This window comes from Limulus polyphemus, unplaced genomic scaffold (assembly GCF_000517525.1).
Source record: "Limulus polyphemus unplaced genomic scaffold, Limulus_polyphemus-2.1.2 Scaffold774, whole genome shotgun sequence".
NCBI classification, from domain to species: domain Eukaryota; kingdom Metazoa; phylum Arthropoda; class Merostomata; order Xiphosura; family Limulidae; genus Limulus; species Limulus polyphemus.
In genome coordinates, this window is record NW_013666384.1 from 68912 (window position 1) to 90985 (window position 22074).

The 22074-nt window shown below is 32.1% G+C and overlaps 1 protein-coding gene across 2 annotated transcripts in view; it reads left to right on the forward strand.

The window, feature by feature from the left end:
* Window positions 1-22074, forward strand: part of LOC106460458 (mucin-4-like) — a 174739-nt gene that overhangs the window by 12436 nt on the left and 140229 nt on the right. For both annotated transcript variants that reach the window (XM_022387178.1, XM_022387177.1), the window contains 2 exons: window positions 10202-10263; window positions 13080-13153. In XM_022387178.1, coding sequence (XP_022242886.1) covers window positions 10202-10263; window positions 13080-13153 — 136 coding nt within the window. The remainder of the gene's footprint in view (window positions 1-10201; window positions 10264-13079; window positions 13154-22074) is intronic.

The window sequence follows — 22074 nt, forward strand, 5'->3', positions numbered from 1 at the left end:
ATTCTCCTGTTTTCTTCCTTCTTCAGCAACCCTGGGGTTCTTCATGTTCTTTGTCTTATTGTTTCTTTTCCCCTTTGATACTCAACCTCTTCTTTTTAATCACCCCCTTCCACTGATCCTCTTGATCTTCAGGACATGAGGTTCTCTTTGTTGGTAGCAAGAGCTATAGAACCTGTCTTAATAGCCTCTCAGCTTTATTCCAGGTTCTTTATGATCCACATGCAGTGGGGATTTGGTGCCCTGTCATCAACCTTTTGCCTTTGAATCACTTTCTTGTTGTTCCTCGATTCTGGTTGGACAGCTTTCACAGTCTGCACTGAGCCCTTTTCTCTACTGCACCTTGTTTAATCATGATATATGTTTCAAATGCCTTCCTTCATTTTTGTTATTATATGGTTGTTTGGCTTTTTCTGACCTCATCTTTACAGGAATCGGTGAATGATACCTTCATTTTTCTTCGGGAAGCTACTTGTCTAGGCTTGCTGGTCTAACCTTTCCAATCCATTCTGATTTCCACTCAGGACCTTATCCACATGAAGGTTTTTTTTACAGCATGGAGATTTTGTTATTCAAAGCACCTTGTTCTAGCTTTTGGGACTCTTGCTTTTCTAAAAAACCCTGATTCTTTTAATTCATGCACACATGCATCCTTTTCAGTGGGCTGTAGTGGATCATTGGAACATGTCCTGCAATCCACTGTCCACTCTTGTTTCGATACATTTCTTTGTCATGATGTCTTCATTGATTGCTGCAACACAACTTGGGTATACCAGTTCCTCCTTGGCTTGTCTTGCACCTTTACACTGATACTGCACTTTCTTTTAGGTGGCTTTCAACATGATCTCTCCAGGAACTGGTATCCAGAGGAGCATTATCAGCATATCAACTTTCTGGGGATAACTGATATATTGGGCTTAGCCTCTTCAGTTGTTTTGTCTGGTAATCTTGTGATGATCCACTTGAACAACTATAGAGTCATTATATTAATCAATTGCCAGGGAGGAACCTGTTCTCTGGAACTGTGCTTTCTTCCTCTGGACTTCCTTTCTGGGGCCTACATTCATCATGTTCACTTTATAACATGCCAGATCCATGGGGTATGAATCTGATTGTGGATTGCTTTTCTTGCTTTGATGGAATTTCTCCCATGGAGTGGCCTTTCCATCCTTTGGCCTGCCATTGGAATTATTCCCATTTTGGAACCTCTATGATTGGTGCTTTTGCAATTTTCACTTTGGAGGCCTTTCATCAGTTGTCCATTTTTCATGTCAGGGTATTGTGCCTTCATGTGTAATTTGCTAGGACCCTTGCAAAATGTATGAAACTTCCCACAGAGTAGCTGAGTTTCTCTCATGCTTGTTGGTCTTCTTCTGTTGCCCTCTGTCAACATAAATGGGCTGTTTATTGCTACTGATCTCTCAGCCTCTCTTTGATTGGGTAATCCTACTCTTCCACATCTTATTTCCTCCTTTACTGGGCTTTCCAACAAGGGCTTGTTTTTCTCAACCGTTGCAGGTTACCAAATGGCATTGTCCATGATCTTCCACCTCTAACCAGATGATAATCCCTTCCTTTCACCTGTTCTCACAGATCTCTTTAAAGTCTTTTTTCTCCATTGTCACCTTGTACAAACCCTATTTCCAATTGAGACCTTCAGGTGGTTCTTCGGGCTCTTAAATGCCCCCTTTTGGCCTTTGGTATTCTGCTTCTTGCATCATTAGCTCTCAAACCATACTTTTTTTCTTGCTTTTAGTTGTTGTCATTTGAACATTTACACCTTGGATATCTTCTCTACTCTTTATCATAGAGAATGGTTGATGTTGTTTCTGGAATGTTCCTTTCTTCCAAACACTTGGACTGTTTGAAGAGTGATTGGATGTTTTCTTACATCTCTCTACTGTCTTTATACTCATTGTACAATTTTTCACATCTCTGTCATATTTTGTGTCTTGTATGGGCTTTCTGTGGTTTTCTACCTCAGACTGCCCCTTTTCATGGAAACTGTCATCTATTTTTACTGTAGCAGACCTCCTTATTTTAATTTGTCTCATTCTACTTTAGCTGGTTGAGTCCACAGGGTCATCTGTCTTGCTTATTCTTCTTTTGGTGAATCTGATGGTACAATCTTTTGTGTCTCCTCTCACCAGATTCAGCATAGCACAGCCCCTCTTGCCTCTTTTCATCAACAGCCATTGGAGGAAACCTTACTGGCTGGTATGTGGACTAAACCTAACACATTCATCTCACATTCCTTGCATCATTAGGTGGTTTTGTGTGCCTCTTGTTTTTGCCTTAACCCAGTTACTATTCTCCAATCTTCCATGAGGCTTTGGTGTGGTGAGTTTTGCCTGTTGTGTTTTCAGTTATCTAGTAACATTTCTGCATTTCATGACATCTCCATGTGTGAACCATGATTTTGGTACACACATTGCAACTATTTATAAGTTCCTCAACTAACACAAAAGAAAAAACAACAACAAATAAATAGAAAACGATTGATAATAAAATAAAAGTACAAACCAAACAGGAAGATGCAAGACTCACCAGACCAATTGTTACCTGAAGAACAACACCTTACACTTATGCTTAGTTGCATTGGAAACTTCTGTGTGGTTGGCAATGCTACACAAAGAATACTTACCTGAGATCCTCATCAGCATTCATCCTCATCAAGTGGAGAGAAACAGAAAGTGTTAAACCTACCCACTTTTGCTCGGTTTTGTACAAGACTGCCTCAGCAGTATATCTATACTCTTGACATGGCTGTTTCTGTACCTTTTACAAACAGAGCACCAGATATTGTCCTACCCTTACACCTGGCTCACACTTGCTATGTTTAGTTGCAGTAATCCATTGCATTGTCTTTCAGTGGGGGATCCAATTCCAGATGATTGGTTCTGATGATGGTGGTCCATGCACACTCTCCTGTGTTTTCTCCTATGTGTATTCCTTTTCTGTTCTTCTAATGTTGATGTGGAGAGTTTCTTCTGTAAATGGTGCCTTCTCTTTCATGGCAATAGACCAGTTGGGCCCACCCCTCATTTGAGATGTAGGGCTAGGGTATTCCCTAGATGTGGAGATCAGGACATCTCTTTGCAGTGTTTTCCAAGCCACTCCTGGTGGATATGTCTAGCCAGATAGGATTTGTATTTGCCCTGGGATGCCAGGGAAAGCTCCTCCTTCCTTCACCTATTGTTAAAATATCTCATGTAGGTATTTCACTAAGATGAAATAACCTATAGCCGTATCCACTCTGTACATAGAGAGAGAATCACATGCACCAGGAAGATGTGTCACATTCCTATTGGTGCAGGGTTGCCACATGATAATTTGCATGCAAGATGCAATTGAACCATGTTGGTTGTGAGGTACATGGGAGCTCAATGCTTGTGGCATGCAAAAAATTTTGTGCATATAGAGGGCAGCACTGTATGTGAGATGAGGTAATTACTCATCATAAATACATTTTCAGTATAGGGAAATTATAACATTCATCTCTTTGCAACCTCCTGTGCTTTGTTAGGAGGACTGATTGATTTGTTTCCTGAACACTCCTTTCTTCTGAAGACTCGAGCTGCCCCAGTAGGGTGATTGGATATTTTCTCCCATCAGTTTCCCTTCTATTTCATTATCATATGATCATTCCATTTGTGACTGTCTTTTATGTTCATTGCTATTCAATTCAATCTGTCCCTTTCATGGACACCACCATTGCCTGTTTTTCCCAAGATTTACCTCCTCCACTTTCACCAGTTGGGTTCATTAGCTCATCCTACTAGCATATTCTTTTTTTGGGTGAGTCTGACTGAATGCTTTTTTTAACATTACTTTCCAATAGGTTTGGCATATTGTAGCCTTCTTGCCTACTTTTGATGTCAATCATTAGAGGAATTTTTGTAGGCTGGTATGTGAACTACACCTAACACATTCATCTTCCATGACTTCCATCACTAGGTGGTTTCAAGTGCTTCTGGTTTTTTATTCCAATTACTATTCTCCAGAGGCTCTAATGAAGTTAATTTTGTGTGTTTATATTAATTTCCAGCTCCATCACTGATCTTGCATATTCCCCATTTTCCTGATACATTTCATGGAATTACCATGTGTGTGTATCAATCTTTTCATATATGTTTACACACATCCAAAGAAACAACAACAACAAGGCAAAACATACAAAAAGGAGGAATCAAACAAACACGCACTTGGATACTCAGGTAGCAATGTGACTAAGAATGCTATAACAGGATCTTTATTCTCTCAGTGTTATGACTACAGGTCTTTTTTTAAGAGAATGTGACACTGAAGTGCCTTACAAGGGTATATGTACAAATTTTCCGGATTAGGTTCCTGGTCGCTGCGCCATTCCACTTCCTGATTTGTTCATTATTGCCATCTGTTGACCACCCCTTGACCAATCAGCATCCTGTTCTTGTCTCACTAGGCTCGCTCCTATTTCCGCCCACCTTTAGTCTCCTGCGGTGGTGTTTATGTTCATTTCTAATAAGATGTAAGCAGCTTCTATAGCTTTCCTTTCTTGGCTTTTCCATTCCTTTTGCTGCCAATTTTAGTTTCCTTCCTCCTGAAGAAGACTTGTAGTCAAAAAACATTAAAATAATAAATATTGTGTTATAGCATTCTTAGTCTCATTGCTACCTTAGTATCCATTTGTCAATATGAATAATAAACATGTACTTAACATGTGAAACTGAACACTACATTAATTATGTTTGATGTGATCAGATCCCACCAAGTGACCAGTGGGGCCTTACAAGGAATACCTTCCAACATCTGCATCAAGCAAGAGGGGGAGTACAGAAAGTGTTAACCCTCTTGCCATGGGTAGGTCAAAGTATTCATGTCATGACGTTTTAATTTCAAACGTTAATTAAACAACTTTATTAATCAATGTTTAGGAATAAACTTAGAATCAAAACATAGTTAATAAATCAAATTTTATTATTATATAAGTTTTAGGTACGTAATGTGCTTAGGAAGTATTTAAAAAGTTCTCAATCTCCACTAGTATGAAAATTGTGACATTTTTTCCTTATCTCTTTCCCTTCTCTAATTCATTTACCACCTCTCTCTGAATTATAGAATTTAATGTAAATTATTCATTATAGTATAGATATTACTAAAGCAGCCTAATTTTAATAGTCTTCAATTTTCTTTGTTTGTGAGTCATAAACTAGAAAATCAGACCCACTTTGCCATACTAACCTGTCACATTCTCTTCTTAACAAATTGCTAATAACTTTTTGACATTTTAAACTGTATCATTTATAACCAATAGAAAGGCATAGTTTTAACATATCAAATGGCTTATAATGATATATTGTTTTCAGTACAAAGTACTGGCAGTTTCATCTTCACTTTGAAAGTTTATCTTGTGGTGTTCAAATTGAGTGTCTAAAGTGAATTGATTTAAGCTGCTCTGGTCTTGAATGAAGAGTAATGGCAACTGAGGTTCAAGTAACTGTAATTTTACAGCAGTGAGTACTTGCAACTGATATTTATGTAACTGTTACCGTAAACTTACAGTGGATTGTCTAGTACCATGTTACTGTACAAATACAATTAACTTGTAATTCTAAAAAAATATGAATGAAAGTAAAGGGAGAATATGTTATGTCAACAGGGGCATAGCTGGATGTGGGAACTGATTTGACCACTCTAATATTCTACAAAATCTAATAGGTCCACTATCTTCTAATTCTTTTTAATAAACTTGTGATACTCTTACTTTTGAGTACTTTTACAAATTTTCCCCCACATAAGGCACAAAGGGCGATGCTTTCAATCACTGGTTTCAAGTGCCACAAGCAAATAAGAATGGTGATGCAATTCGCTAGATGGGATGCCAGGCTATTGCAGGTTGTACCTCAGCTATTAGCTGGTACTTATCATAAAACTGGGCAGCTTGGAAAAAATGGCTAAAATGTCTTGCTTAAGGACACAATAGTATAACATGGGCCAGCCTCAAATTTGCAACCATTCTACTACAAGTCAAATGCATGAAGCCACTAAGCTAGGGTAAATCACTTCTTCATGCTGACAACAACTACTGATGTATGTACCTAATAATTGAACTTAGTAATACATCACTTGTATATACCTTCCTCCCCCCACTCCCCCAGTAAAATTATACCAACTGAATCAGTAATCCCCATTCTGCTAAATATCTATAAAAACTAGACGAATACTTGCAACTATGCTGTTGCTTATTAAACAGAAGGAAAGATGCTCTGGAAAGAACTTTTTCAGATTAAGAAAATGATATTCTAAACAACTGATTACAGAGTTTTAATTTCAATACAACAATTGTAGAGCATATTCTAATTACCCAAAAAATTTCATGAAGTTGCATTTTGTAACTTTAACCCCATTAAATTTACCCTCTAAAATAGTAGTGTTCTGTATAAGTCACTATCTGCTCTGCTCTGCCTGATGTTTTCTTAAGTGTTATGCAGCATCAAACACTGCTATTTTGATGGCAAATAATGGAGAGATAAATTTAATTTAATTGCATACTAGTAACATTTTAGAGTAACTAGAAGATGCTATAACACTTTTGCATCATGATCAAAACTCTATAACCAATGGTTTAAAAATTAATGTTCTCAAATTTGAGCACTTCTATCAAGTTCAAATTGAATATACCCCTTATATATCTGTCTTTCCTTCTATGTAACAATAAACAACAGTCTTGTTGCAATATTTTATGAATTAAGAGACATTTAGCTGAATTGGGTATTTTTCTTCACCCTGTGTAAAAGTAAGTCTCAAAGCAAGAAATATTTAGCAAAGTTATTGATGCTTGTCTTCATAGCAATATTAAGGACAATCTGCTTTTGAAATCAACAAAGTATTTTTGGGGTTAGCTGCTATGGATAAGCAGAAAATCCTATATGTATTCCAGAATACATATAGTGAAGTTTCGCTTGCAACAAGTCTTATATATATTCTTACATTATACTTTCACATAACATTAGCAGCTGGAGCTACAAAAATATTACTTCAAGCAAGAAGTTAGGGATCTTGCCTTGGTGAAAGCAAAAATAGTGAAATTTCCATAACTGAAAAAGTTTTGAATTGACACAATAATCTTTTGTTAGCTGTTACTGTAGTCTTTCCTCAGGTTTTAATAGATAAATATAAGTTGGTTGTCTCATGTTAGGTGTTAATGTAACACTTTTTGAGGCTTTAGTTTGTTTTTTTGTAGCTAAGTGCACAGCTGTATGGTGTTCTATCTGTGCTTTGCTCACAGCAGGTATCAAAACCTGAATTTTAGCATTATAAGCCATAAAATGAAATTTGAGATTTAAATGTTGCCTTGGATAGCAAAATAGCATCAGGCCTATGGGTGACTAAAGTTTCAAGTAGTGCTTAGTCTAAGTGCATCTGAAGTTTGTTTCAGTTAGCACAGAGTCTATGTGCAACTAAATTTTTAGATGGCACCAGGCTTGTGTGTGACTAGTTTCAGACTCATTGCTCTGTAACTGAGGAGATGTACAGTATAATGTAAAAAAAATATTTTTCTATTCTCAAATTCTTTTCTTTTTTATTTAAAACATAATTCTGCTGTGTCAAATTTAAATTCCTGTAATTCACTAACAATACCAAGGCTTTTCAATTTTCACAAGATGCCAAGGTAAGTTCCAGGCAGTGTCGCAGTTAGAGGGGGTGTAACCCATGCAATTGCATGGAGTCCTCAAGCATAAATAAACCTTTAGCCCCTAAGGAAGAGCCTCCAGCATCGCAGTATTGCATGGGGGCCTAAAAGGGTCTAACTCCAGCCCTGGTTCCACAGTTATGTGATTGTTTTAAGATGTCAGTTTAAGTCCATGTATTTCACTAACAATACCAGGGTTATATGATTGCGTCAAGTTTTGCTTGGAGAACATTTAATTTTATTTAGAAATATCATTTATCAACAGCTTGATGTTGTCACCATGGGTGTTTATAATTCCACTTTAATTATAGAATTAGTTATCAATGCTAATTCAAATTCCTGCTGTAAATCTTTTTGTGGCATTAAGGTTTTGTATTGATGATTGGTGTGATGTTGAAAATTGTGTTGGCACATAATATTGTAAAACATGCTTGTTCAATTTCACATAGGAGCAAGAATGTAGTGTTTTTTATTTTTTTAATATTTTGATTATATGTTCACCATATTCTACTATTATCTCAATTGTTTGCTGTAAACCTACACATATATAATGGAAGTGCTTGACTGAGAAAATTGGGGCCTCTGTGAATGATGAGGAGGCCTTTAGAACTTGCATGAAGCACAATTATTTTATGCTAGTTTGTGTTAATGATTGCCCCGATAATGACATTCTTGTGTACATTGAAACATGCAGAATCATACAAGGATAAATTTATTTATAAAAAGGAGAAAAAAATATTGTACTCAACTCATATCATTTTATTAATTATTTTGATAACATATTGTACAAAAGTATTATTGCTACACCTGACATGAGTCATGAATCTCTGGTGTATGTAAAAATGCATTAATTGTTTCTACAAATTATAGTCAGATGTTTCAGTTTCAAAAATAATGTCACATTAAATTTCAGGAAATAATATGAAAATGCCAATTATAGAAAGTACTTTTGGACTTAAATATAAATTTTCTGAATGTTAAACTGAAGATCTAGAAAACTGAAGCTTCCCTTCTAATTTTCATTTTACAGAGGAGATGCTGAAATATAATGCTGAGATTGGAACTCTCTTGATAAAATTGATTTTTGCCAGACCCTTGAAGAACAATGAATGGCGCTGTTTGAAAATGTCTGGTAGTTTTAATACTTAGCTGGTGTAAACTTTTAACTGACATTGTAATTTTATACTTTCAGCGAATCGCTCCTTTCCACAACTACTTCTTATTTATGCATTTAAATTTGTAGGTGAAGTATTGACAACATTAACGTAACTATTTAATAGTTGTCATTTTTAGGCTGCTGCTTCTCTTTAGTTCTAATAGCACAAAAAGGTGTGCTATTAGGTCTGAAGGAAATAATAAAAAATTACTTATGAACTAGTTGTAACTGCCAATATTTCTGGCTGTAACTTGTTGGCAACAAATTTCAATAATAAATGGACAGCACACAATCCACTTGTTTTAAAATAATATATTCAAAATAAGTCAAATGTATGTATAAAAAAAATCATAATACTATTGGTTATCACAGTTGTATCCAGAGCTTTAAATAATCGTATCTTTTTCGACACAGGCAAGTTCAATTACTTTAGAACACCCTTTTACAAGACAGATTATTCTCCTCTACTCTGTTATTACAATACAAGGCTGTGATATTCACTTTGAAATCACTACTATAACTGTCAGTTACCACAGTTGCATCCAGAGCTTTAGATAATTGTCTCCATTTCAACAAAAGTCCACACAGGCTGGTTCAGTTACTTTAGAACCTCAGTGAGAAGACGAATTATTCTTCTCTACTCTGTTATTATAACACAATCTGTGAAACTCACTTTAGAAGTCATCTGTTATGGCTAAACACATGCATTCTAACTTCACTTTCACTAACTTACTTGCACTAACTTGGATGCTTATATATATATATATATTGCCCGACTGAGGCCTCAGACTTTCTCAAACTACAAGACGTTATGATATAACAGTACTCACTTAAAGCAATAAGAAAAATTCAGAAGGTTCGAACTGTTCAACAAATGATTCATAAAAAGTTATGTAAGCAAACTTATAATAACTATTGCTTCTAAAAATATATTAATTTAACACTTACATAATATAAACTAAATAATACTCTCATATTAAACTGAAAATGGACAGTCATGGGGTATCTAACAATTTCATTTTTTCTTTTTTAAGTGTTTTGTATCATACCACCCCAAATGATTTCAGATAGCCATGCTTTAGAAATAGTTATAGATATCATGCCAAAGTTATTTTTGAATGATATTGATGTTTTCTAATATCAGATAAGGCAGCATGTTTCAAAATATGACCAATAAATTATTTTATATGTTGTGTAGCTCATCCTCATCAGCTTTTTAGTAGCTAACTACAAAGGTAGGAGCAGATTGTAACTGAAAGACCAAGAATGACTTAGTTAGAGAGGAAGACATGCAAATAATTTATATGTGATCAATAGCTCTCTATTTTATAACTTATGATCAGCCAGCATAAATACCTTTTTTTTTCCCTTAGGGTGGAACTCCAGTATGGGAAGATTTCATAGGAAAGGCCATAAAACTTCATTCACAGTTAAGGTAAGAAACTGAAAAAAAAAATTAAGTGTAAGATTTAGAAAAAAGGAATCAAAGAAAAATGAAACCACCAATACTGTTAGATTTGTGATGTAGTTATATTTGATATTATTTTTTTGAAAAATTTTGAATTTAAATCAAGATGTGTATGATATGTTGTACAATGGTATTTAATATTGTTTTGGGTGAACGTTATTTATTCACAGTGTTAGTGATATAATGCAAGTCTGGTTATAGACATGATCAAAGAATAAGATTGTGATATTCTCTGGTGCATGGATTTTTCTGAAGCAATCAATTAGAACCCACTACTTGGAGGTTTGGAAAATATCTTGCTTCAGAATATGAGTTTGTGTCTCTCTTTGAGTTTGTCAACAAAAAAAGAAGCAGTACACAAGATATACAACAAAACAAACCTTATTTAACAATCAAAATCAAAGGACAAACACAGTACCCAGTTATTAAAAAGAGGGAGCCAAGCATTTGTTATGATTATGTTGAATTGTTAAAGAGAAATGTGTGATAAAATCTTTAATAGATCATTCATACCAGTCCAAAGTGAGCCCCACCCCTCTTTACACTAACAGAAATAATATGAAAATGTTAAAATAACCCCTGACATTAAAGTAAAATGAAATTAACTCTAAATAAAGAAGAGAGAGTGTACAATTTATATTGCTAAAGTTAAGACTACCTTAGACTCTTAAAACTCTCTGACATTAAATTGCGAAAAACTCTGAAGAATTTGCTTAACATGAGGGAACATGGCTTTAGATATTAAACATAATGATATAAACAAAGTCAGTTTTGTTGTGCTTTACATCTTGTATATTGCTTCTTTCTTTGTTGAAGAATTCATTCAGAGTTTAGAGAGTGACATGAACTCCTACTCTGTGGCGTGTTATCTTTCAAACTTCTAGTTAACCCCTTCCAGATGGTCAGGGTCAAAGGCCATGTCACCTTGTTTGTTGACTCGCATTCAAAATTTTATTGAACTACTATTTCATGAATTTATGTTAATAAGTTTGGTATCAAACTGTAGATTATAATTCAAATTTTACTATAATACATTATTCAATTTCTTAATTTAAAAGTAAATATTAAAAAAACACAGTTAAACATGAATTTTTGTGTGTCACATGGTATGTTGAATGCAGCACTGGTTAAATTAGATATTTATGATGTCAAAATACTAAGTCTGAAGTTTTGTACAAATTAAAAACTCAAATTACCGATATTGAGAAGCTAGAATATAAAATAAGAACCACATATCTGTTCAGTTTGCCGAGATATTGCTGTACTGAATCAAACACAGTGGCTTCGCTTACCTCTTTCCAATTTTGGAAACAATCCCTTATATACACTTACTTCGATATATGACATGTAAATAACCAATCGAAAGTTCATAATGTTCCCCTAGTGGATTTCTCAGGCATTTTAAAATGTTAGGATAACGTCTCATTTTTTTCAAACCAAGATTTCAAGGAGGTAGATTGCATCTTTAGTCTGCTCGAAATTTCATATTTTTTAAACCGAAATACAGCTTAGTTATTAAGCTTGATAACTTGTAGTGGAATTCCATGGTATCAATATAATAATTTATGATTTTTTGGTCATTCAACTATATATATAAAACAAAAAAAATATTTCATTTCATATCCTCGACGTACAAAATTTTTAAAGGCTTAGCAACCTACGTCAACCAGCAACCGAGTACAAAGGTCGTAACTAGAAGAAATAATTGTTTGCTTCTACTTTTTTTTTTTTTTACTGTTCTATGTCTTAAGAAAAAATAAATTTAAGAATTTATTTCTAAGTAATAATAATCCATATGCATATATAATGTATAATAACTGAAATGTGACTATATTTTACAAAATACTAGTCTACTAAAACACAGCGAAGACAGGTCACTTTGTAAAGACTAAAGATCAGTTTTATATTATTGGATATGATAACAAGAGAGTAACTGCATCATTGTAACTTCTGTATTATTATCCAGGCATGGCTGAAAGGTCAGTATAATAAATATATGTAAATGTACAATGTTATGAGATTTAAGCTATTTAGTCTAAATATTTATATTTTTGTGTTGTAATTTGTTGTCATTCTAGAATGAAAGAGACATAATTTATATTCCTAATTTTTTATGATGGTTACAAGATCAGTCAAATCTAACAAACGCATACAGAGATTTGTTAGTGAAAATAACAGATAAAATATAGTTTTTCCTTAAGAAACATTTGATAAATATCTGAACATTATAGAGATTTTGCATTTGAAATTTTTCTGATGCATACTTTTCATTTTCTCTTCTTATATATTAAAAATTATATCATTATTCTGTTGTAATTACTGAAGATGGAATTTTGAAGGTTTGGAATCATTTAATAAATGCTTCATATTAGTACATTTGTGTTTTGCTTTATTATTAACAACTTATGGTATTTATTCTTCTATATGTTTCATTTTTAAATATCAAAATAATTTATTAGATATTTCACAATATTATACTTTAGAGATGATCCTATGTCCTTTGACAAAAGCCTGATTAAAAAAAAACTTTTTTTTCATAACGTTACCCCAAGTTTTAAGTTGAATCAAAATTTATTCTTGCCTGGTGATTTATTTCTTCTTTCTCATAGAAAGGTGTTTTTTATTTTTTTAATTAGAAAAATTTAATGTTTGCCTTTGATGTACACTGAACAATAAGGAGAACCAATAATAACAGTATTGAATTTTTCTTGATATTTATTTTTCTGCCATTAAATAAATCTCTTTTTGACATAGTAAATAATGGAAGCAATTTCTATTACCAGGAATACAATCTTAGCTTCATCAGTGTTTTTGGACTCTTTTCAAAGGGTGGCTGATATGGCAACTGGCACCAAAGGTAAATTTTGACGTTGCTTCTTCCGTATCAATTGATTTCAATCAAAATTGTTTGTTAGGTTATTGCAGAATAATGAATGAGGCTTCATTTGTGTTTTGTATAATATTTTGTGCTGTTTCATTAATTATTTTCAACATGTTTTTATTTATACTGTGTGTGTGTGTGTGTGTGTCTGTGTGTGATAAATAATGTTTCAGGCAATCGGGGTAGAAACAAAGGATGCATGTGAAAAACAAACAAAACAAATGTTGGAAAGCAAAAATGTACCTTAGTAAGAGAGATACAGTGGTAAAAATATGTAATCTACCAGATTTAACCTCTGTTTGCAAGCCTCACACAATAAAAATAAAGAACAGGTATGGTATTCTAGTATATAACATCCTACATTTAAAACTAGCATTGATCATTTGCAACCAGCAGTGGAAAGGTAGTGCTCCTAACAGAATGGTTTATCTGTACCCCTGTATGAGTTATACTTGGGTACATCTCTCACTAAGGTGCATTTATCCTTCCCCCCCATGTAGTTTGTACCTTATCTTTATTTGATATTATCAAGAAAAGTGATGATACAAAGCTAGGAGTTACATTCTAGAATAGAGTTAAATTACTCAAGAGACAGTAAAAATGCTTATGATTATAGATCCATCCGTATTGATCTGCAATGTAGAAATTTACAAAAATTGGTAATAAATAATTAATATTTCGAGATAACATTCATAACTAACTATAAGGAAGAAGTTACCTGCACCCTTAAGAAGTATTATGAAGAAGTTTTAATAAAGAAATTCACAGATAAAGTAAGGGTATGTGAAGAAAAATAAGCTTTTAATTTTCAGTATTATTGTGATGGTTTATCATACCTGTTAACCCAAAAGGGATCATGCCTTCTCAACTTAGACATCTACACCATGAGACAGTATACAGTTCTGTTAAGAGAAGCAAATTTTAGTTTAGTTTTCTCTATATTTATAGGTAATCATTATATCCTACTTTTATACAACAATTTGTTTCTTTTATTTTTTTATAACAATTATCCTCACATCAAATGTTTTCATAAATTTTTTGTTTAAGTATGACAAATGAATATTATGATCCTTGGTACCATTTATTCTTATTATTTTTATAGTTTAAATCGTGCACTCTCATCATTGAGCTATATGTTTAATTTTAATTACTTCTTCAGATTGTTTCTTCATTTTAATACCTTTTTGTAAGTCACACTTGATGACGTGAAGGAATATCAAAATCTGTAAGACCTGGCATGGCCTGTTGATTTGGATGTTTAATTCATAATATGCAGTTAAAGGGTTTGAATCTTCATCACAGAACATGCTCACTCTATTAGCTGTGGAGGTGCTATAATGTGATGATTAATCCCACTGTTTGTTAGTAAAAGAGTAGCCCAAAAGGTGGTAGTGGGTGGTGTTGATTATCTATCTTCCCTCTGTTCTATTACTGCTAAATTAGAGACAGCAAGCACAGATAGTCCTGGAGCTGCTTTTCGCAAAATTCAAAACAAAACAAACCCACATCTGTAAGGCGTAGACATCATGCAAGTAATGAATGGATCATTTACTTGTACAGAAGTTTAATTTTCAATTATGGAATTATTTATACTGGCCTTATAATTTTTAAATATAGTCTATAAGGATTTGAGTAAGAGCAAGGATCTCTAATTTTAAAGGTTTTTGAGACTTGATGCTTTTTTAGTAGGATCATTTTTTATTAAAGACAGTTTATTGGACTCTTATCAGAGTCTATTAAGAGTGGAAATAAAAAGGAAATACCACAACCATTGAAAAAATGTGTTGCTCCCAACTACTGAGACTGGAAAAGGGAAAAAGATGAGTGATGGATAGGTTTGTAAAATTCATCATATGTCAGACTATGCACCATTTGTTGATGACTTGTGTTTCATACTGAGTGTGTTAGAGAGGACATTTTCATAAACATCTCGATACTAGAGAAAAACATTATCATCTTGGACAGAAAGTGTTCAAATAAGTCTGATAGTTTTACTTTTTATCAATCACACATATTAAACCATAGCCTGAAAACAAACAAAAATAGATTTATAATGATTTTTTTTCATTACTCAGAAGTTATTCCATGATTATGCAAAAGCTGATATATAAACTACAGATCTATTCCTTATTGTTTATACTTGGAAACTTAATTAGGGTAAGACAGTCAGGTTTATTGTTAAATTATGAATAATAATATTATTCATGAAGAGATGTAATAAGTTAATACTTTATTGAATAAATAGATTGAGTAAATAGGGAGGAAAGACCTTTCCATAAATTGTGCCTGGACTTGCTTCATTGCTATAGGGTTTTGTACCCTTAGGAGATTGCCGTCTTCCAATATAAACATTAAAATAAACAGTATTAAAACTTAAGCAATGAAAAATAAAATGTAGTATGCCTATTAGCTAAATTTTATAGAGGAAAACAAATGTTAAGTATCCTTCCATCAGCTCATCACTTTTCCATGCTATAAGAAAATGATTGCTTTTAATGATATTGCACAGCAAGGAATTATAAGTAGAGAAATAAAGTAAAAAAAGAGGTTAATAATAATAATACATTACAGAAACTCCATTCTTATAGTGATAAAAACATTAATACATTCAATATTGACACATTGAAAAAATAAACTAATGTTGATGCTAGAAGAAAGTCTGCAAGAGTGCATTATAATCATACAGTTTTAATGTCAAATTTATTGTCACAAGTCATTAATAACATTTTGGAAGTAAACTGACTTTTTGATTTTACTCTTTTGTAAGATTTACATATTAAGAACTAAAGAAAGTCAATCTTTTGCAGGAAACTCAACACATTCTATTTTAACACTTGTATTTTAATTTTGTGATGTTTTATGATAGTCACTGATACCTATATTATCACTAGGAAATGTTACAAATACTTCTCTTTTTTCAAGTATGTTTATCTTTGTTTTTAGTCTTTTAAGCATCAGCAATCTGTGATAAAGTTGTCAAACTGAGAATACAAGGGAAAGTAAAACTTCTGTTTTTTCTTGTAAGACTAGAACAACTTTATTTAATATACGTTTTTTATATTCAAGACTAAACTACATATTCTGAGAAGAATAAATAACATTTTGTTTTTAGCTATTTGAATTTATATCAAACAGTTATTTTTTAACTATGTGAAAATGTGAACATACTTATTAGGCATAATAAAATAGGTGAAAATTCATTTTAAACCAAAATGTTTTTATAACATTCTTAATATTACTTCATTATGTATTTCAAACCAGATGTTCCAATCAGTAAGATAATAATCATGAAAAGTATAATATATTTATTTTACATATTTAATATAAATATTAGAAAAAAGCATCTCATTGTGCCTTTAGGTTATGTAAATGAATATAAAATTAAGGTTAAGAATTGTTAGACTTAGTACAATAAAAATATACTACTCCTAACAGAATTTTCTTTTGTTACTGAAAACTTCATAGTATTAGCCCTTGTAATTAATAGAAGATGAGAACATTCATTTTTACTTGTTAAAACAGCAGGAAAATAGACTATCACTATTATAACAGTATGACTTAATATTATCTTATTGTGTAGGAAGTTCAGTTAAATGTTGTTATATCTCAAAACATGATAGTTTTAAACCATAAAATTAATAGAAAAGCTGCATTTGTTTAGCTTTTACTTAATGATAAAAATAGGGTAAATAACACACGTAGGTTTTATATCTGAATTAGAGATAAAATTAAAAATTACATTGTCATATTTACAGTGTTTGAAAAATTATCTTTATTAAGTCGTGAATGTTCTGTTAGTTGTAATTCTGATAATAGTTTAAAAGAGATACATAACTCTTTGTTTGTCCATTTGGATTTGGTTTTAACAAACATTATTTGGTAGGCACAAAGTTCATTACTGAAAACAATTAACTGTAAAGGACACAAAATCTGATCCATGGAATGAAAAAAGAAAAACATTTATTGAAGATGACACTTAAAGTGAAAACAATCCTGCTGAAAAGGTATAGCTTTGATGAAAACAGTCTTGCTAAAAGGAATATTTGTTTTTCTGAAAACAGTTCTGAGAAAGAAGATGCCTGTGATGATAAAAAAAAAGTTTTGTGACTATATTTCCAAACAAAGTGATAACTCTGGTGAAGATGATGAGTCTTAAAATAGGAAGTATATTGCATAAGTAGCCATTGTAGACTGATGTATTTACAGGCTTTAACTAGTGATATGAAAACAGTGACGAACCAGAAACTGACATGCTGGTGTTTGAGAGAAACATCTTGAGAGAAATTAAACAACTGGCATATTACAAAATTTTACTAAATATTATAAAAAGGTTTAGAGAAGAATACCAAAATGTTTATTATCCTGTCAGCAACTCAAACACAATTCCATTCACATGTGCATCATGCAAAACTAACAAAAACTTAATGAAATAAAATGAATATGATGAGCTGAAAGTTATTCAAGCAGCTGTGAGAAAAATGTTCTCACAGTATCAACCATTGGATTGAATATGTAAAGTTTTAAATTAACCATGTATGGTATTAAATGCCTCTGTCACTGTCAAAAGCTTAATAAACTTTAGGTTATTTGTCCCTGGTGTGCATGAAACCTTATAAACCCATTTTGTGGTCATTTAGGTTTTCTCTGTACTTTGCTGATCACTGTATTTCAGAAATTTAGCAACTAATTATCAGCCAGGTAACAACCCCCTTAGCTATTTCCTTATACAATTAGTTAATCTGCTTTTTCTGTTTCATACATGCACAAACTGGGATCCATCACAAAATGTTAAAATAATACCATATTTTAAAAATATAATTAGTGATCAGTATTTCCAGTTAATATGAAAATGATTTGACCAATTATAATCAGTTGTGTCCATAGTTTTGTGAAAGTGTACTATTCTGTCACATTGATGAGTTTTGTACTATCACTTGATGAGTATATATTGGTAAATTACATTATGGGTATGTCTAATTTAGTACTTAATTGATAGATAGATGAAAGTACTATATCTTATTTGTTGTGACGTGTATGTGCTTTAACTTGATATTCATGGAACATACTTCACTCTGGTAGATAGATGATAGTACTATATCCTGTTTGTTGTGACGTGTATGTGCTTTAACTTGATATTCATGGAACATACTTCACCCTGGTACTTTGATTTGTGTGTATATAGCTTTGCCCTGATATATTTGTGGAAATACTGAACTTACTGTTTTGATAAATGTGTTTCATGGTAGTGATAGATGGTACTTATGTACAATATTATTACACAGTTTGATTGCCTTATCAGAACTTAATGAAAATGTTTTATTTTGTTTTTATTATACATACTATATAGTACTTAAGAATGTTATCATATTATCTGTTCTATGATAATATAATGGTGTATTAATGGAAAACACCAAAGTTTTTGTGTTGAGAAAGACAAATCTTTTCAAAATAAGCAATATGTTTTTGAGATACAGTGAAGCCTTCTCAAAATACAAATATATCTTCTATCAATTTGAAAGCTCTTTCTGTCTTCTTTCTCACTGAAAAAGCTAACACTGCTCTTTTTGTGGTTTCTGTTGCCACAAGGCAGCTAATTATTTTTTTCTCTATTGATAGTATATTATTTCATGATTATCACCTTTCTCTATATTGAATGCCTTTTGCTGTGTTAAAAAAATCTTAACTGTTACCATCTAAAAATGTGAGTTTTGCTATAGTAAGTGTACTGTGATATATAGGAAAAAAATATCAAGTTTGAAAACATTATGCTATACAAAAGTTATTGATTTCTGACAAAATATTATCCTGTAGAGACAGCAAAAAGCAAAAGTAAAAATTACCCAATATTTTAATTGCTTGAGCAGATATATATATCTGAGGATTAGGAAAGAGCAAAATCATGATTTGGTTGTTTATTTATTGAATTTTGGGCAAAGCTACTTGAGGACTATCTGCATTAGGCATCCTTAATTTTGATGTGATAGACTAGAGGAAAGACAGCTAGTCAACATCTCTCATTGGTGAACTATATAATTGAAAAAATCAAGTCTTAGTGTGATATCACATAAGTACTCAGGTTAAACATTTCAAACAATAGTTCACATACCATTCTAAACTAATCCAAGCCACCAGTTCATACAGCTTTCTCTTTTAGTAAGGACCTCAACATGTACATGTTAGCTTGAGCCTTAAGAACAAAGATTCCATGTGTAAACCTTTACCAATGTAAAAGGAGTAGCATATGTTTATGACTTTATAACATCCAATCAAGATTAACTACATAAAAAAACTGTATTGGAAATTCAGAAAACTTGTATGTATATACCAAACTAAAGATATATTCTCTACTCCATATGGAAAAGTGTAATTAATAGCTGTTTCAATCTATGAAGGGTAACAGAAAAAAGAAATGGGTGGTTTGATTGAGGATGTAAGAAGCCAAAAAAAAGAGAGAGAGAGAGAGAAGAAGGCAACTGAAAAAAATTTAAAGAACAGGAGAAATAATGATTTGTTAAAGAGAAAAAAGGAAGTGTAGCATTTATATCAAAAAAGAAAGAGAAAGCATAACCTGGAAAGAGTTAGAACAATTTAGAAGTTTTGGGAAGTACTAAATATGTTCAGGAGAAAGAGGAAAGACATGGTAAATATGGAAGAATGGGGGGGGGGGGGGGTTGTAAAGAAATGAAGAGAAGCAGATACCTACCGAATTTAAAGATAAGGAAATAAAGTGAACAAAAAAAAAATATCGTTGCTTAGTGTATGATATTAATGACTAGAATGGTGAGGAGACTTAATTAGTAGTTTAGTTTGAAGGACAAGAAATAATAAAAGAAAAGTAAGTAAGATTTTGGAAAAAGTATATCATTAGAGATAAAATACATATTTTTAAATGTCCTAATAGAAAACAAATTAGAAAAAAAAAGAAACTTTTATGCATTATTTATAAAGTTGTTTTGATAAAATGGATAGAAAGTAGTTAAAAAATTTGAGAAAATAGGAATATTTGGGCGAATGTTAAACATGATAAACGATGCACCCAAAGAAACAATTAAAAGAAAAGAAAGACCACAGAATCTTTAATGGTGAAAAGAGTTAAACGTGAATTTAGGAGATAAATAGGTGAGAAAAATATGTTGTAGAAAGATAAGAAAAAAGTTTCTTCCCGAAATATGCAGATATTTTGTAATGGTGCAAATTATCCAGAGGAAATTAAGAGCATACTTAGGGTACTTAAAAATATATGGAGAAGAATAAACTAAGCTTAAATTAAGGTAAATGAAAGATGATGGTTCTTAGAAAGGAAATAAGATCAGCAAGAAATGAATTTGGAATCTTTGGAATATCGGTTTAACAACAGTAACACTGCAATGGAACAGATATACTATACTTAAGTGAAAATACAATGAACAGTGAATTCAACATGGAATGCAGCTAAAGGAAGCAGAATGCAGAATATGGATAGATGGTTGCATTTATTTGAAAACATAATAAATTCTGTTATTATAGAGTACAGACTGGAAGTGGATAAAAAACATACAGATAGAATATAAGTAAAAATATAGAAAATGGCCCTTGTGTTTAGAGAGAAACACACCCTATTATATTTGGTAGATGGAAGTAGGAAGAACTGATAAGATAATTAGTACAATGAAAAAGACATTTTGCACATATTTTTGGACACACTGAAGATAAAGAGAGGAAGTAGCCCAAACCTTGTTTAAAGGTAATTGAAAAGGAAATAGATCAGGATGGGAATGAAGAGAGCCTTTGAGGAAAATGGAAATCCTGAAATATGTGGGATACTAGATGGAGAGTAAGTTGTAAAAATAGAAAAAAAGATAAGAAGGTGAAAATTGAGCATAACGTGCAAGAAAATTAAAGTAGGATTGAAAAGTATATATATATATATATATATATATGTATTGTGACTATTATTAGAATACAAGAGGATTATATAAAATGATAAACAAATTTAAAACATTTTTGATTATAGCAAGCATTAGATGTGGTAATGCAGTGGCTCCCACCTTTTTCCAACAGTGAACCAGCTAGTTCCAATCAAGAAATTTCACAACTTCTTTTATGCAATATTAACTTTTTAAAGAAACTTTTAAGTTGCGTTGTAAGATCATATACTTCAGTAGCTATATTTTAAAACACTTTTTTTTTTCAACCATTTTGTGAACCAGCTAAAATCTCCCTGTGAACCGGTGCTGATCCATGATTTGGTGGTTAGGAATCACTGTAGTAATTTACCAAATAGGGCATAAACTAGCTAAAAGTGGAAGAGAGAAAATGAAGAATTTGTAAAGAAAAGCAAGAAGCAACACACATGTATGGAGTATGAAGAAAATTAAATAAAAACAGATGAAACATAATGTATAAAAAATGACACAAAAATTGGGAGCTTCTTGGATATGAAAAGTATTAAGAGAATTATCTTGTTTCCTTTATATGCACTGGAGAAAAAAGACAAGCTTTTACTGAATAACATCATATTGAGTTTCCTAACTCTGTAAAATACACAGTAATAAAATACTATTCAAGATTTTAACATCATAGATATGAAAAGTTCAAGCCACTGCTATATAAACTGTCAGCCATCCTTCCCCATCTCATTTTTATGAAAAATCAGTCATCTGATGAACCTTTTCCTGATCCAAAATACAAATGATTGGTCATTCAGTGAATGTTGCATAAAATAGTCTCTCACAATATTGTTTCATCATATTACACTTAGAAGTTAATCACAGAATTGAAAATGCTTCAAATTGTTTATGAATCATTGCTTGACCTCAAAGAAACAGTTGATAATTTCACTCATATGGAAAACAGTCAACTGAATGGTAGCCAGCTATTCTTAACAGACTGTTGCAAATTGGCCACAAATGTTTCAA